General features: G+C 38.5%; 1 protein-coding gene across 1 annotated transcript in view; it reads right to left on the bottom strand.

Annotated features, from left to right (window-relative positions):
* LOC133647147 (cyclin-dependent kinase 19-like) overlaps positions 1 to 16,726 on the bottom strand; it is an 84,419-nt gene that overhangs the window by 53,411 nt on the left and 14,282 nt on the right. Inside the window, exons 4-6 of the mRNA XM_062043287.1 lie at positions 15,180 to 15,290; positions 12,886 to 13,035; positions 4,419 to 4,456 (exon numbers count right to left, since the gene is read on the bottom strand). Of these exons, the coding sequence (XP_061899271.1) occupies positions 4,419 to 4,456; positions 12,886 to 13,035; positions 15,180 to 15,290 (299 nt within the window). The remainder of the gene's footprint in view (positions 1 to 4,418; positions 4,457 to 12,885; positions 13,036 to 15,179; positions 15,291 to 16,726) is intronic.

Genomic DNA, 16,726 nt, shown 5'->3' with positions numbered 1-16,726 from the left:
TCAATTGTTGTGTGTGGTGTTTGTGTCTCCTCTCAATTGTTGTGTGTGGTGTTTGTGTCTCCTCTCAATTGTTGTGTGTGGTGTTTGTGTCTCCTCTCAATTGTTGTGTGTGGTGTTTGTGTCTCCTCTCAATTGTTGTGTGTGGTGTTTGGGTCTCCTCTCAATTGTTGTGTGTGGTGTTTGTGTCTCCTCTCAATTGTTGTGTGTGGTGTTTGTGTCTCCTCTCAATTGTTGTGTGTGGTGTTTGTGTCTCCTCTCAATTGTTGTGTGTGGAGTTTGTGTCTCCTCTCAATTGTTGTGTGTGGAGTTTGTGTCTCCTCTCAATTGTTGTGTGTGGTGTTTGTGTCTCCTCTCAATTGTTGTGTGTGGAGTTTGTGTCTCCTCTCAATTGTTGTGTGTGGTGTTTGTGTCTCCTCTCGATTGTTGTGTGTGGTGTTTGTGTCTCCCCTCGATTGTTGTGTGTGGTGTTTGTGTCTCCTCTCGATTGTTGTGTGTGGTGTTTGTGTCTCCTCTCAATTGTTGTGTGTGGTGTTTGTGTCTCCTCTCAATTGTTGTGTGTGGTGTTTGTGTCTCCTCTCAATTGTTGTGTGTGGTGTTTGTGTCTCCTCTCGATTGTTGTGTGTGGTGTTTGTGTCTCCTCTCAATTGTTGTGTGTGGTGTTTGTGTCTCCTCTCAATTGTTGTGTGTGTGGTGTTTGTGTCTCCTCTCAATTGTTGTGTGTGGTGTTTGTGTCTCCTCTCAATTGTTGTGTGTGGTGTTTGTGTCTCCTCTCAATTGTTGTGTGTGGAGTTTGTGTCTCCTCTCAATTGTTGTGTGTGGTGTTTGTGTCTCCTCTCAATTGTTGTGTGTGGTGTTTGTGTCTCCTCTCAATTGTTGTGTGTGGTGTTTGTGTCTCCTCTCTATTGTTGTGTGTGGTGTTTGTGTCTCCTCTCAATTGTTGTGTGTGGTGTTTGTGTCTCCTCTCAATTGTTGTGTGTGGTGTTTGTGTCTCCTCTCAATTGTTGTGTGTGGTGTTTGTGTCTCCTCTCAATTGTTGTGTTTGTTGCACTTCTGAGTGTTGCTGGCTCGGCTTTGCTTTTGGAATTGGATTGCATTGTTATGGTATTGCTGTGTGTTGTTTTGTTGGATTGATTCATTAAAAAAATAATAATAATAAAATGGAAAAAAAAATAAAAAAATGAAAAAATAAATAAATAAATAAATAAAAAATAAATAAATCTATTTTTTTTTAAAAATGACAATCGATACTGAATCACACAACGTGAGACTCGCGATTAGAATTAAAATCGATTTTTTCCCACATCCCTAATAGTTTCTCTTGTTAAATTCGTATTTTTACTGCTATATTTTTATTCTTATTGTTACTTTTTATTTGTATTCTTATTGTTACTTTGTATTTGTATTCTTATGATTATATTTTCTATTTTATTTCCATGTATACCTCCATTATTTACTTCTTAAATTCTTTTAAATTCTATCTCAAATCTGTACACTGCTGCTAGAATTAACATTTTCCTGAGGGAACTCTCCTGAAGGAATCAATAAAGTACTATCTATCTATATATCTATCTATCTATCTATCTATCTATCTCTCTCTCTCTCTCTCTCTCTCTCTTTCTCTCTCTATCTTTCCTCTTTAAAGGCCTACTGAAAGCCACTACTAGCGACCACGCAGTCTGATAGTTTATATATCAATGATGAAATCTTAACATTGCAACACATGCCAATACGGCCGGGTTAACTTATAAAGTGACTTTTAAAACTTCCCGGGAAATATCCGGCTCAAACGTCGCGGTATGATGACGTATGCGCGTGACGAAGTCCGAGTAACGGAAGTTATGGTACCCCGTAGAATCCTATACAAAAAGCTCTGTTTTCATTTCATAATTCCACAGTATTCTGGACATCTTTTGCAATTTGTTTAATGAACAATGAAGGCTGCAAAGAAGACAGTTGTAGGTGGGATCGGTGTATTAGCAGCGGACTACAGCAACACAACCAGGAGGACTTTGTTGGAGCGCTAGCCGCGCTAGCCGCCGACTTCACCTTGACTTCCTACGTCTCCGGGCCGCCAAACGCATCGGGTGAAGTCCTTCGTCCTTCTGCCGATTGCTGGAACGCAGGTGAGCACGGGTGTTGATGAGCAAATGAGGGCTGGCTGGCGTAGGTAGAGAGCTAATGTTTTTAGCATAGCTCTGTGCAGTCCGGTTGCTAAGTTAGCTTCAATGGCGTCGTTAGCACAGCATTGTTAACCTTCGCCAGCCTGGAAAGCATTAACCGTGTATTTACATGTCCACGGTTTAATAGTATTGTTGATTTTCTATCTATACTTCCAGTCAGGGGTTTATTTCTTTTGTTTCTATACGCAGCTAAAGCAAGATGCTATCACGTTAGCTCGTAGCTAAAGCATTTCGCCGATGTATTGTCGTGGAGATAAAAGGCACTGAATGTCCATTTCACGTTCTCGACTCTCATTTTCAAGAGGATATAGTATCCCAGGTGGTTTAAAATACAAATCCGTGATCCACAATATAAAAAGGAGAGAGTGTGGAATCCAATGAGCCAGCTTGTACCTAAGTTACGGTCAGAACGAAAAAAGATACGTCCTGCACTGCCTCTCAAGTCCTTCACTGTAACGTTCCTCATCTACGAATCTTTCATCCTGGCTCAAATTAATGGGGTAATCATCACTTTCTCGGTCCGAATCTCTCTCGCTGCATTGTAAACAACGGGGAATTGTGAGGAATACTAGCTCCTGTGACGTCACGCTACTTCCGCTACAGGCAAGGCTTTTTTTATCAGCGAGCAAAATTTGCCAACTTTATCGTCGATTTTCTCTACTAAATCCTTTCAGCAAAAATATGGCAATATCGCGAAATGATCAAGTATGACACATAGAATGGATCTGCTATTCCCGTTTAAATACAAAAAAATCATTTCAGTAGGCCTTTAATTCCTGTGTTCGGGGGCCTCTACTAGCTACTTTGAGGGTGTCAGCCACATCAACAAACTTAGTAAGCTGAGACTAATATGTATATTTGTGTGTGTGTATATAAATATAATTATCTGATGCAGCCAGGATGGTGAAGCTGCAAACAATGGCAGTGAGTAAATATCAACTGTGCAAAGCCAAAAAGAAGCGGCTGTTAATGTCCGACACAAATTTGAGGACACACATTCCGCGATTTCCTGAAGTTAACACAATAATGGCCAGCTGAGCACTCAGAAAGCAAGCATAGCATTAGCATTAGCATTAGCCAGCAAGTGTTCTTTTGGCAGCAAAATATTAACTGTAAGTGTGTGTGTGTGTGTGTGTGTGTGTGTGTGTGTGTGTGTGTGTGTGTGTGTGTGTGTGTGTGTGTGTGTGTGTGTGTGTGTGTGTGTGTGTGTGTGTGTGTGTGTGTGTGTGTGTGTGTGTGTGTGTGTGTGTGTGTGTGTGTGTGTGTGTGTGTGTGCGCGCGTGAAAAATGGTCCAAAGGAACCTGGATCTTAATTCCAAAGAAGAAAATCCTGATTGACAAGTGGTGCAACCCAACTTTCCAGTTACTTCAGTGATGTTTGCTACTGGAAGTCTGATTGAATCGTTGCATCACCGGGGTCACGGAAAGGTCATTGAGGATTATTGCTTTTAAACTTCCTGCTCATAACACCAAGCAGTAGTCACTAATGTGGTATGAGATTACAGATAAGTATCATCTAGAGCACTGGGGGGGGGGGGGGGGGGGGGGCACACTTTTCCTGCTACTTTTCAATGCACCAAGTGGAGGGGATCATTCATATATATTGTTTATATTCATTGATTTATGAAAGAGGAGTTAACAAGTGAAAGATATTTCATGATAATACAAGCATGTTTCTTTCATGAAGACAAGAATATAAGTTGATGACTTGCATTGCAGACAGTAGTGATGATAACCTCCACTTTTTACAATGAAGTCCTCCTTTCTGTCCAATACCACATGAAAGTTTGTCCAGCTTCCATACTCCTTTTTATGCACTTTACAAGAAATACATTGGCGGCAAACTCCCTAGCTTGCTAGCTTACTGAGACTCTTATTTTGTTAGCGCAGGCAGGATGGAGCAGGGCTTTTATTGTGAAGACAGGAACTGTGCGGTCGCTCTTTAGAGTTTTGACGGCAGGTACGGTTGAAATAAAACGTGTTTTTGGCCTTCCTGTCGGTCGTTTTTTCTTAATAACGATGTGGCAGCAGCCAGCGTCATCTCACAAGACCCTCGGGTGTTGTGAATGTCAATCAAGTGACCAAAGTCACGTCTTGGTGAAGATTGATGATCCATCATTTTTAGATCTATTTTTTAATGACTGGCTGGTGATGGACTGACACACCCTCCACCATCCACTGTCACACCCTCCACCATCCACTGTCACACCCTCCACCATCCACTGTCACACCCTCCACCATCCACTGTCACACCCTCCACCATCCACTAACACACCCTCCACCATCCACTGACACACCCTCCACCATCCACTGACACACCCTCCACCATCCACTGTCACACCCTCCACCATCCACTGACACACCCTCCACCATCCACCGCTAGCTGGTGAACCATGTAATGGCCACCCCTGGTCTAGGGCATCTCGCAGCCCGGAGCTCATTTTTTAGCGGTCCATTTAAAAAATACTATTACGAAAAAAAAAAAAAAAATTGGAATTACAGAGCAAACTATACTAGTGTTGTCCCAATACCAATATTTTCATACCGGTACCAAAATGTATTTCGATACTTTTCTAAATAAAGGGGAGCACAAAAAATGTCATTATTGTCTTTATTGTAACAACAAATGTTAGTGTACATGAAACATATGTTTATTATTGTCATTTAGTCCTTCAATAAAATAGTCAACTTGTCTTTTAGTAGTAAGTAAACAAACAAAGACTCCTAATTATGCAGTAACATATTGTGTCATTTATACACCTATTATTGTGTACACATTATGAGGAAATGTAAGGATCAAATATTGCAGTATTAACACAAAACTGTCATGTCAGCATTGTTTTACTTCAAAGTTGTCATTGATGAAGAAACAAGCGTATAATTCACGGATGCATCTGAAGTTGATCCACAGATTTAAGCCTCGAGAGTAAAAATAATACCTAGTGATATATGACATACAGTTTTTATTTTATGAGTGGGGGCCTTTTGGGTCTCCAAGACCTTTAGTCCTAGCTTTTTGAAACTGTCATTGTTTAAAAAATAATATTGAATCAAAAAAAAGTATGAATGATATACCTATTTAGTGCAGGGGTCACCAACCTTTTTGAAAGCAAGAGCTACTTCTTGGGTAGTGATTAATGCGAAGGGCTACCAGTTTGATACACACTTCAATAAATTGCCAGAAATAGCCAATTTGCTCAATTTACCTTTAACTCTATGTTATTATTAATAATTAATGATATTTACACTTAATTGAACGGTTTAAAAGAGGAAAAAACACGAAAAAAATGACTATTAAATTTTGAAACCTAGTTTATCTTCAATTTCGACTCTTTAAAATTCAAAATTCAACTGAAAAAAAGAAGAGAAAAACTAGCTAATTCGAATCTTTTTGAAAAAATTAAAAAAGAATTTATGGAACATCATTAGTATTTTTTCCTTTAATTTTAGAATTTGGATGACATGTTTTAAATAGGTTAAAATCCTATCTGCACTTTGTTAGAATATATAACAAATTGGACCAAGCTATATTTCTACCAAAGACAAATCATTATTTCTTCTAGATTTTCCAGAACAAAAAATTTTAAAAGAAATTCAAAAGACTTTGAAATAAGATTTAAATTTGATTCTACAGATTTTCTACATTTGCCAGACTAATTTTTTAAAATTGTAATCATAATAAGTTTGAAGAAATATTTCACAAATATTCTTCGTCGAAAAAACAGAAGCTAAAATTAAGAATTAAATTAAAATTTATTTATTATTCTTTACAATAAAACATTTTTTTTTACTTGAACATTGATTTAAAAGAGGAAGGAATTTAAAAGGTAAAAAGGTTTATGTGTTTAAAAATCCTAAAATCATTCTTAAGGTTGTATTTTTTCTCTAAAATTGTCTTTCTGAAAGTTATAAGAAGCAAAGTAAAAAATTAATTAATTTATTTAAACAAGTCTTTAAAATATTTTCTTGGATTTTCAAATTCTGTTTGAGTTTTGTCTCTCTTAGAATTAAAAATGTCGGGCAAAGCGAGACCAGCTTGCTAGTAAATAAATAAAACTTAAAAAATAGAGGCAGCTCACTGGTAAGTGCTGCTATTTGAGCTATTTTTAGAACAGGCCAGTTGGCTACTCATCTGGTCCTTACGGGCTACCTGGTGCCCGCGGGCACCGCGTTGGTGACCCCTGCTTTAGGGCTTCATTTACTTCACTTCAAATATTCCATTTTGGGGGGAAAATATTGCATATTTTGTGTTTTTGCCATTAAAAAAATGTGTTTTCTTTGGCACAAAAGTGCTATACGGTGACGGGTAGATCTGAAGCTGATTTAGAGATATTTAGGTGTTGAAGGTAAAACATATATGACTTACTTTTAACACTTTAATGGCTGAGATCCTTATGGATCGCCGGTATGTTTAACATTCACCAAAATGAAAGGTTTGGTTGGTATTAAAACTGAAAAATATCCGAATGCTTTCTATCTGTCAATGTGTGGCCCTCAGTGGAAACAAGAATTGGACACCCCTGATCTGGGGACACAAACAACAGTTCTCGGCCATCTGATGTTTCCAAATCAACTTGATCTGAATCCCCTTGAGGTGTTTGTGCGGGTGTGAATCCTTTGGTTTCGCAGTCTGACTCTTCTGTTGCTATGGAGACAGCACTAATAATACAATCTGTAATTCCTGTCGATGTATTTGGCCACAGCTTGTTCCACAATCTTAACTAACAAGTCCAGCCTCATCATTTGCTTCGAAGTTGTAGGACTACTTTCATTTTTTATTTGAGGCCAAAGTGATTTTTTATGCCTAACCTGAGGTGAGGGGATTCATTAGGTCTGGACAGCTAATGACCTGCAAAATACCCACGTGAGTGTCAATGTGGAAGCGGATCCACCATCAAGAGAATGCCAAGAGTGTGCAATCAGAGCAAAGGGTGGCTACTTTGAAGAAACGAGAATATAAAACATGTTATTTCACCTTAAGTACATAACTCCACACGTGTTCATTCATAGTTTTGATGTGACAATCTACAATGTAAATAGTCATGAACATAAAGAAAACACATTGAATGAGAAGGTGTGTCCAAACTTTTGGCCTGTACTGTATATATATACTGCATATACATAAATATTGGTTATTGTTATCGGCTAAAATTTCCGTTATCGTGCATCCCTAATAATTGTGGTCTGCAGTGGTGTAGAGGGCTAGTATACCACCAACATTATTTATCATCTTTGCAAAGACACCCGTTTTTAAAATCCAATGATAATAGTGTTTTCAGACAGAGAGGAAGTCCGAAGTAAAAAATAGCACATGGAAATGTACAATACATGTAGAGAAAAGTGCAAGTGCAGTCTAACCCTTGCAGTCTTTACAAGGTTTTCACAGGAGGTTGACTTTGTGTGGCTAAAGTCAAATATGCAGTATGTAAATAAGGCGCACCGGATTATAGGGCGCATTAAAGGAGTCATATTATTATTAGAGATGTCCGATAATATCGGTCTGCCGATATTATCGGCCGATAAATGCGTTAAAATGTAATATCGGAAATTATCTGTATCGTTTTTTTTATTATCAGTATCGTTTTTTTGTTTTTGTTTTTTTTTATTAAATCCACATAAAAAACACAAGATACACTTACAATTAGTGCACCAAGCCAAAAAATCTCCCTCCCCCATTTACACTCATTCACACAAAAGGGTTGTTTCTTTCTGTTATTAATATTCTGCTTCCTACATTATATATCAATATATATCAATACAGTCTGCAAGGGATACAGTCCGTAAGCACACATGATTGTGCGTGCTGCTGCTCCACTAATAGTACTAACCTTTAACACTTCATTTTACTCATTTTCATTCATTACTAGTTTCTATGTAACTGTTTTTATATTGTTTTACTTTCTTTTTTATTCAAGAAAATGTTTTTAATTTATTTATCCTATTTTATTTGATTCATTTTTTTAAAAAGTACCTTATCTTCACCATACCTGGTTGTCCAAATTAGGCATAATAATGTGTTAATTCCATGACTGTATATATCGGTTGATATCGGTATCGGTTGAAATCGGTATCGGTAATTAAAGAGTTGGACAATATCGGCATATCGGATATCGGCAAAAAGCCATTATCGGACATCCCTAATTATTATGATTATTTTCTAAATGTAATAGACTTCCTTGTGGTCTACATAACATGTAATGCTGCTTCTTTGCTCAAAATATTGCATAGATGATGTTTTACTCATCATCTTCAACTCACTTTCTGACAGTCTCTTCAGGATGCACCGTTTTGTGGGCGCTCTTATTTACGTGCCTCCACTTGGACAGCATCTTCTCCTTGTTGTAGCGGTGTAGCGTGCAAGGACGGGCGTGGAAGAAGTGTCAAAAGATGGCGCTAACTGTTTTAATGACATTCACACTTTACTTCAATCAATAACGGAGCAGCATCTCCTCATCCGTGGCTCACTAGTGCAACAACAACGCCCGAAATGTGTCCCGTGACCAGAACTCTCTAATAACTAAAGTTCCTTGGGTGAATAATGTCAACTCACTACACCGGTATGTTTTAGTGCTTTCATGGTGAGTTTACTGACAGATATAAGTAAGAACTTTACACTACTTTATATTAGAAATGGCAACAGTGGAGGATGAATGTCACATAACAAGAAGAAGAAGATTATCCACTACGGCGTCGGCACGGACTACAAAGGCGGACGTACGCAAATTTTCAGGATTTATGCAGATCCCAAATACAGATCAGCAGGTACCAGAAGGTAAGAAAAGTTGGTTTTGCATAATATTGTGAAACAAAACAGCAGATAATATGTCTTACCTTATACACACACCATAATAATACTCCTATGTTGAAGCACAGTACAATCCATCAAGTGGTGTGGCTTCATAGCTTACCAAAGTCCTACTAAAACATAGATTTTTAAACGCCGTGTGTAATGTTCTATATTTTCAATGGAACATTTAAAGTTCTATTGTTGCTTACACAATGTACCAAATAAAATTGCTTCGAGGTTGGTAAGCACACAAACTTTTTACCGTCAACCGAGTTACGTTTTTGAATGATTTCTGCTGGTGGTGTGCCTCCGCATTTTTTCAACGCAAAAAAATGTGCCGTGACTCAAAAAAGGTTGAAAAATACTGCCCTACTGGACGTCAATGACAACTACATTGGAACTAAACACGTGGTGTCTGATAGAGAACTGTCAACAAATGTGCATTATTAGTATTATTATTATTATTACTCAATGGTACAACGTGGAAGGGAGTGTTCCTGGCTGGGTGATGCAGATGCACTGCAGCGATAGATCACTTCCAGTAATCCACCTGGCGACAGACTGCTGGTACAGTCCAATGAGCAGAGTCAGCATCAAGTTACATAACCCCCATGGGGGGAGAACACAACGCTGGGAGGATGCGGTAGTGTGGCTGGCGGTGGGTGGGGACACGGGAGGAGGAGCAAGGACGGTTAGGGGTGGGGGTGGGGGGCGAGGGATGGGGATTGGTACCATGCAGTGGCACAACGCCAGGCATGGAAGCTATGTGGGTGGGGGGGTGGGGGAGCAGGCTATATGCTAAGCATGTTATGTAATGGTGTGTGCGGCTCAATCACACATCTTGTTAGTCGTCTACTCACACTTTGGATTCTTCCTTTGAGGAAATAAAGACATTCAATGCACTATATGTTTGGAGGAGAAAAGGTGAGGCTTTTAATGCCAGGAACACCATGCCTACTGTCAAGCATGGTGGTGGTAGTATTATGCTCTGGGCCTGTTTTGCTGCCAATGGAACTGCTGCTTTAAATGGGACAATGAAAAAGGAGGATTAGCTCCAAATTGTTCAGGACAAGCTAAAATCCTCAGCCCGGAGGTTGGGTCTTGTTGGGTGTTCCAACAGGACAATGACATGAAAAGTGGTAAAGGAATGGCTAAATCAGGCTAGAATGAAGGTTTTAGAATGACCTTCCCAAAGTCCTGACTTAAAGGTGTGGACAATGCTGAAGAAACAAGTCCATGTCAGAAAAGCAACACATTTAGCTGAACTGCAGCAATTTAGTGGTCAAGTGGTCAAGCAGAAGCGCCTTATTGCAGGTAAACTTGCCAAACACTGCTGGGGTTATGTTGCAGAGCAGACAAAGACAGTAAAAGCCAGTCAATAAGAAGTGGCTTAGAGCTGGGTGTCTGCTCAGGTCATACCCTTTTCAACTCTGACCTTAACTTGTCCAAGTATATTTACAGACTGGTCAACATCTGTTAGTCACATAAGTCGATCTTCAATGTGAATAACATAAATACAGTCGTCTATTATACAGCATTATTCACATGTGAATAATATAAATACATTATACATTTACAGTACATGTACAGTCAAAAGGAACATATGCATTATACAGTCTGATGGCTGTCGGTATGAAGGACATATATATATATATATATATATATATATATATATATATATATATATATATATATATATATATATATATATATATATATATATATATATATATATATATATATATATATATATATGTATATACTGTGTATATATGATATAGTCATAAGCTTACAATTGTCTGTATAGACAAAATTGTAAGCATTTGACAATGATGATCTTGAATAGTTTACATGAACTGTTAGCGCATTAGAATTGGCTCACAAAACTGTTTAATGTGAGTGTTTGTTTCTATTTTCATTTATTTTATACAACACGAGTTGGCCACGGCTAAGAAATGTGAGACTGTTAACTGCTGCCTGCCTTTAATCAAGTGTGATTTCACCACATTGATGGTAACTGAGCAAAGTTTGGAGGTGTTTTTACCTCTCTGGGTTTACCATCCACAGGCTTCAGCCAGCGTTCACTAACAATGACGAAAGAAACAAAAAGGTAATAAAAACTTCCCACATCCTAAAAGACATTCTAAAGACCATTTCCATCAAAGACATAATAAAAAAGAATGAAGCTTTAGTTGTTTTGGTCTGCTTTCTTTCGTTATTCTTTGCACATTTTTCTTTTGTTTATTCTTTCCTTATGGTAGCTTTGTTTAAACTTGTTAATTACAGTTTGAAACTTAGCTCAGGAGCAAGAATCAAAAGGAATACAAAGCAAACAAAACAGCCAGACCGAGTCTGGCGAAAAGTAGACATAAATAGCTCTCTAAATTGCAGGTGAGAGTCACGAACACTAATCAGAGGCAGGTGAAAATAATCAGCACCCATGGCAACCAAGAAACACAAACCCAGGGGTGCTGAAACAGAACTAAGGGAGTCTTAACTAAAACAAAACATCATCACAATTTCCTTGGCAAACGTCTTCTCCTACGGTTCAGAAGCCATGCACACATTAAAAGTGATCTAGTGTTAGCATATCTAAGTTATTGTGCAGAAATACGGGGAAATAATTCCAAAAGCACACTATACACGCTAATTGTGTTACAAAAGAGGGCGGTGAGAATAATACAAAATGTTGGAGATAGAGAACATTCAAATCTTTTATTTATGGATTCTAAATGTGATGACTTTTAATGCTTCTAATGAGCTGCGGAAACCCTGAATAAGAACCCAGTAGACATAATGAGTTGGTCGACAAATAAAAACAAAATAAAAGCCACCCACTTACCAGCTTCCACTTAATGATCACAGGGGAACCTCGATTTACAGACTTAATTACAAAGTTTACGAAGTGATATGATGTATATGTAACAACACAACAACAAAAATGTCAACATGCACACACACACAAAAGTCTTATTGGTGCACTCCAAAACGTTAACCACTATGTTGTGACCAGTCTTCCTCTCAGGGAATAAAAGTCACTGGTCAATCCCAAATTCTTTCAGATGACATATATGTTGAGTAAGAAGGACCATCAAGACAGAATAGGAATATCATCAAGTGCAACCTCGATTTACGAACTTAATTACACAGTTTACGAAGTGATGTGATGTATGTAACAACACAACAACATAAATGTCAAAATGCACGCACACAAAAGTCTCGTATGTGCACTCCAAAATGTTAACCACTATGTTGCTATAGGCAAAAAAACAAAAAAGGACAATAATTTCACCTTGTGGCTGGGAATATTTATGGCATTGTTGAACACTCTGGGAGTTTCGGAGTGATAAACGATCAGCGGCTAGCGTTAGCACAAATGTGAGGCCATCTTTGATTGTGTGCCGGTGGTGCCTTCTCCTTCGCTGTGATAAAGGTCTGCTGTGGAAATTGTTTTCGGTCTCATCGCAATCAAACACTTGGAGTGGAACAAAGAGCCCTTCGCTGATAAAATCCTCAAACGAAAAGGGCCGCAAGCCAAAGGGCTAAATAGCTCAAACGTTAGCTCTAGCAGCCTGAAGCTATACAGCGAAACTGTGAGTGTTTGGACACATTTAAAGCCTGAATCTGATCACACAAGGTGAACTCTAAGACCGAAAAGGTCGCAAATAAAGGCGTTTGTATATCGAGCTGCATGTGTGACGATACATACAGTCTATTACTTTGGAAAGTAGGAAACCTCTAGTAAATGCATCAGAACAAAAATGGTGGTTTAAGGCTGGTTTGACTCTTCTTGAGCAAGTTCTAACATGTCTGTGTGTCCATGAGTTTTAGTTTGCCCCCAAATATGGCTACAAGACCAAAGCACTGCGTAGAAGGGAAGAGCTTTAGACGCAGTCATGGGAAAGTGGAGCTAATAACGCAGCTCACCAGATCCCTGTGGAGCACCCAGTTGGCATGGAGGTAATGGATCCCATCCAGGATCTGATACAAAAGAGACTTGACCATCCCTCGGGGCAGCTGCATAGGCTTCTTGTTGGCCTTGGAGGCGCGATGGAACTTGATGATATGCTGAAAGAAACCATGACAAGATACTTACAGTATTGATTGATTGATTGAGACTTTTATTAGTAGGTTGCACAGTGAAGTACATATTCCGTACAATTGACCACTAAATGGTAACACCCGAATAAGTTTTTCAACTTGTTTAAGTCGGGGTCCACTTAAATTGATTCATGATACAGATATATACTATCCTATATACTATCATCATAATACAGTCATCACACAAGATAATCACATTGAATTATTTACATTATTTACAATCAGGGGTGTGGAGGGGGGGGGGGGATATGGACATCAAGTAGTGGACATAGAGAGAGAGAGAGAGAGAGAGAGAGAGAGAGAGAGAGAGAGAGAGAGAGAGAGAGATCAAAGGCATAAGAAAAAGAAAAAGTATCTGTATTTGATTGTTTACATTTGATTATTAGCAATCCGGGGAGGGTGTTAGTTTAGGGTTGTAGCTGCCTGGAGGTGAACTTTTATTGCGGTTTTGAAGGAGGATAGAGATGCCCTTTCTTTTATACCTGTTGGGAGCGCATTCCACATTGATGTGGCATAGAAAGAGAATGAGTTAAGACCTTTGTTAGTTCGGAATCTGGGTTTAACGTGGTTAGTGGAGCTCCCCCTGGTGTTGTGGTTATGGCGGTCATTTACGTTAAGGAAGTAGTTTGACATGTACTTCGGTATCAGGGAGGTGTAGCGGATTTTATAGACTAGGCTCAGTGCAAGTTGTTTAACTCTGTCCTCCACCTTGAGCCAGCCCACTTTGGAGAAGTGGGTAGGAGTGAGGTGGGATCTGAAACCTGACTAGCTTGTTCTGAGATGTTTGGAGTTTAGATTTGAGGGTTTTGGAGGTGCTAAGGTACCAGGAGGTGCATGCGTAATGGAAAAAGGGTTGAACGAGAGTTCCCGCCAGAATCCTCAAGGTGCTTTTGTTGACCAGAGAGGAAATTCTGTAGAGAAATCTCGTTCGTTGGTTAATCTTTTTGATTACCTTGGTTGCCATTTTATCACAGGAAAGGTTAGCCTCTAGAATGGAACCTAGGTAGATGACCTCATCTTTCCTGGTGAAAACAATGTCACCCACTTTTATGGTGAAGTCATTGACTTTCTTAAGTTTGATGTGGGACCCAAACAGGATGGATTCTGTTTTACCCAAGTGTATGGATAGCTTCAACTCACTTTCTGACAGTCGTTTTATGGGCGCTCTTATTTACGTGCCTCCACTTGGACAGCGTCTTCTTTGTTGTAGCGGTGTAGCGTGCAAGGACGGGAGTGGAAGAAGTGTCAAAAGATGGCGCTAACTGTTTTAATGACATTCACACTTTACTTCAATCAATAACGGAGCAGCATCTCCTCATCCGTGGCTCACTAGTGCAACAACAACACCCGAAATGTGTCCCGTGACCAGAACTCTCTAATAACTAAAGTTCCTTGGGTGAATAATGTCAACTCACTGCACCGGTATGTTTTAGTGCTTTCATGGTGAGTTTACTGACAGATATAAGTAAGAACTTTACACTACTTTATATTAGAAATGGCAACAGTGGAGGATGGATGTCACATAACAAGAAGATAGAGAAAAAGAAGAAGATTATCCACTACGGTGTCAGCACGGACTACAAAGGCGGACGCGCGCACATTTTCAGGACTTATGCAGATCCCAAATACACATCAGCAGGTACCAGAAGGTAAGAAAAGTTGCTTTTGCAGCAGATAATATGTCTTACCTTCTACACACAGCATAATAATACTCCTATGTTGAAGCACAGTACAATCCATCAAGCGGTGTGGCTTAATAGCTTACCAAAGTCCTAATAAAACATTTTGAAAGATTTTTGAGCGCCGTGTGTAATGTTCTATATTTTCAGTGGAACATATAAAATGTCAGTTTACTTGAGTCATATTGCATATGTGTGACTGCCATCATATTGCAGTCTAAATGTATCTCTTATGTGTGACTGCCATCTACTGGTCACATTTATCATTACACCATGTACCAAATAAAATAGCGCAGAGGTCGGTAAGCACAACCAGAATTATTCCGTACATTAGGCGCACCGGGTTATAAGGCGCACTGTGGAGTTTTGAGAAAATGAAAGGATTTTAAGTGCGCCTTATAGTCCGAAAAACACGGTAACTTAATAACTTACCCAAAGGTCGTGTTCAGCATAATCAAACAGGAGCCAAACTTTTCTGTCACTGTGGGACAGAAAGACTTTCTGCAGGGCGATCACATTTGGATGTTTCAGTTCTCGCAGCAGCTGGAAGACACAACAAAGACGAGGTCTGAAAATGAACAACCAGCACAACACACGTCAAGCAGACCAGCTAGAAATGACTTCTCACAAAGAACAGCAGTCAAATGTTTGAATTCAGTACTAGAATTGAAGGTCCAAAGAGAATCATCTGAATTAGGCAGTAAAATATGCCTGGTAAATTGGTCAAGATCTTGTGAGGTCTTAGTTCAGCCGGCATTAAAGGGAAAATGCACCATTTGGGGATATTTGCCCAACCTTCACAACCCTTTTGTGAGACAAGAACAAACACCTTACCTTATTCTGTGGTCTAAATGGAATAAAACTTCTCACCAGGTGCAGGACAATGCAGGTAATCGGGATACAATCTATACTGCCTATAATAAATCCCTCTAAAAAACATCCCAAAACGTTTTGTTAATATAAACTGTTCATTTTTCATGCACATAATAAATATTAATAAAGTGTTTGGATGTGTTAGTTAAATCAACGTATTCCTGCTTGCCAAAAAGTGATTCAACGTAAAATGTTGATATTTATACATCTCATCTGTGCATATATTATTAGATGACCCTTAAAAGAGTTGCATATATGATAATAAAGAACATATTGTATTGTTAACGTTTTGAAATACCCTTGAAAAAGCTGTAATCAGCAACTTAGTGGTTGCCAAAAAGTGATCCAAAGTAATACCTTGATATTTACACATCTCATATGTGCATCTAAGGTAGTTGCAGTATATATATATATATATATATATATATATATATATATATATATATATATATATATATATATATATATATATATATATATATATATATATATATATATATATATATATATATATATATAGTCACATCAAAACTATGAATGAACACATGTGGAGTTATGTACTTAACAAAAAAAGGTGAAATAACTGAAAACATGTTTTGTATTCTAGTTTCTTCAAAATAGCCACTCTTTGCTCTGATTGCTGCTTTGCACACTCTTGGCATTCTCTCGATGAGCTTCAAGAGGTAGTCACCTGAAATGGTTTTCATTTCCCAGGTGTGCTTGAAGCTCATGGAGAGAATGGGTAGATATAGATAATCTACATCAACAATATGATTTTCCTGAGTGCCTGCACAGGACAGACTGAAAAAATTAAAATAAAACAATTTAAAATCGATTTTTTTGAAACGATTAAGAATCCTTACAAATAAGAATCGCGATTTTTAATAGTTACACTAGCAGGTAGCAAAGGATCAGAAAATAAAATACATTAATGACGATGTACACAAGTTCCATTCTCAAGTAGCTATGATTTTGGCATATTTTTGACTTGCCTGAACGTATCAACAAAGCGTATATAAGAAGGGATATTGTTCCAAAACTAAACTGCCCTCACTGAGAAGACAGATTGGCTGAAGGCACTTTTCCTGAGGGGAACTATCATGTTG

The sequence above is a fragment of the Entelurus aequoreus genome, linkage group LG03, assembly GCF_033978785.1.
Source record: "Entelurus aequoreus isolate RoL-2023_Sb linkage group LG03, RoL_Eaeq_v1.1, whole genome shotgun sequence".
In the NCBI taxonomy this organism is placed as follows: domain Eukaryota; kingdom Metazoa; phylum Chordata; class Actinopteri; order Syngnathiformes; family Syngnathidae; genus Entelurus; species Entelurus aequoreus.
Note: the sequence above shows the minus strand (reverse complement) of the source record. Positions and strands in the feature narration are given on the sequence as shown.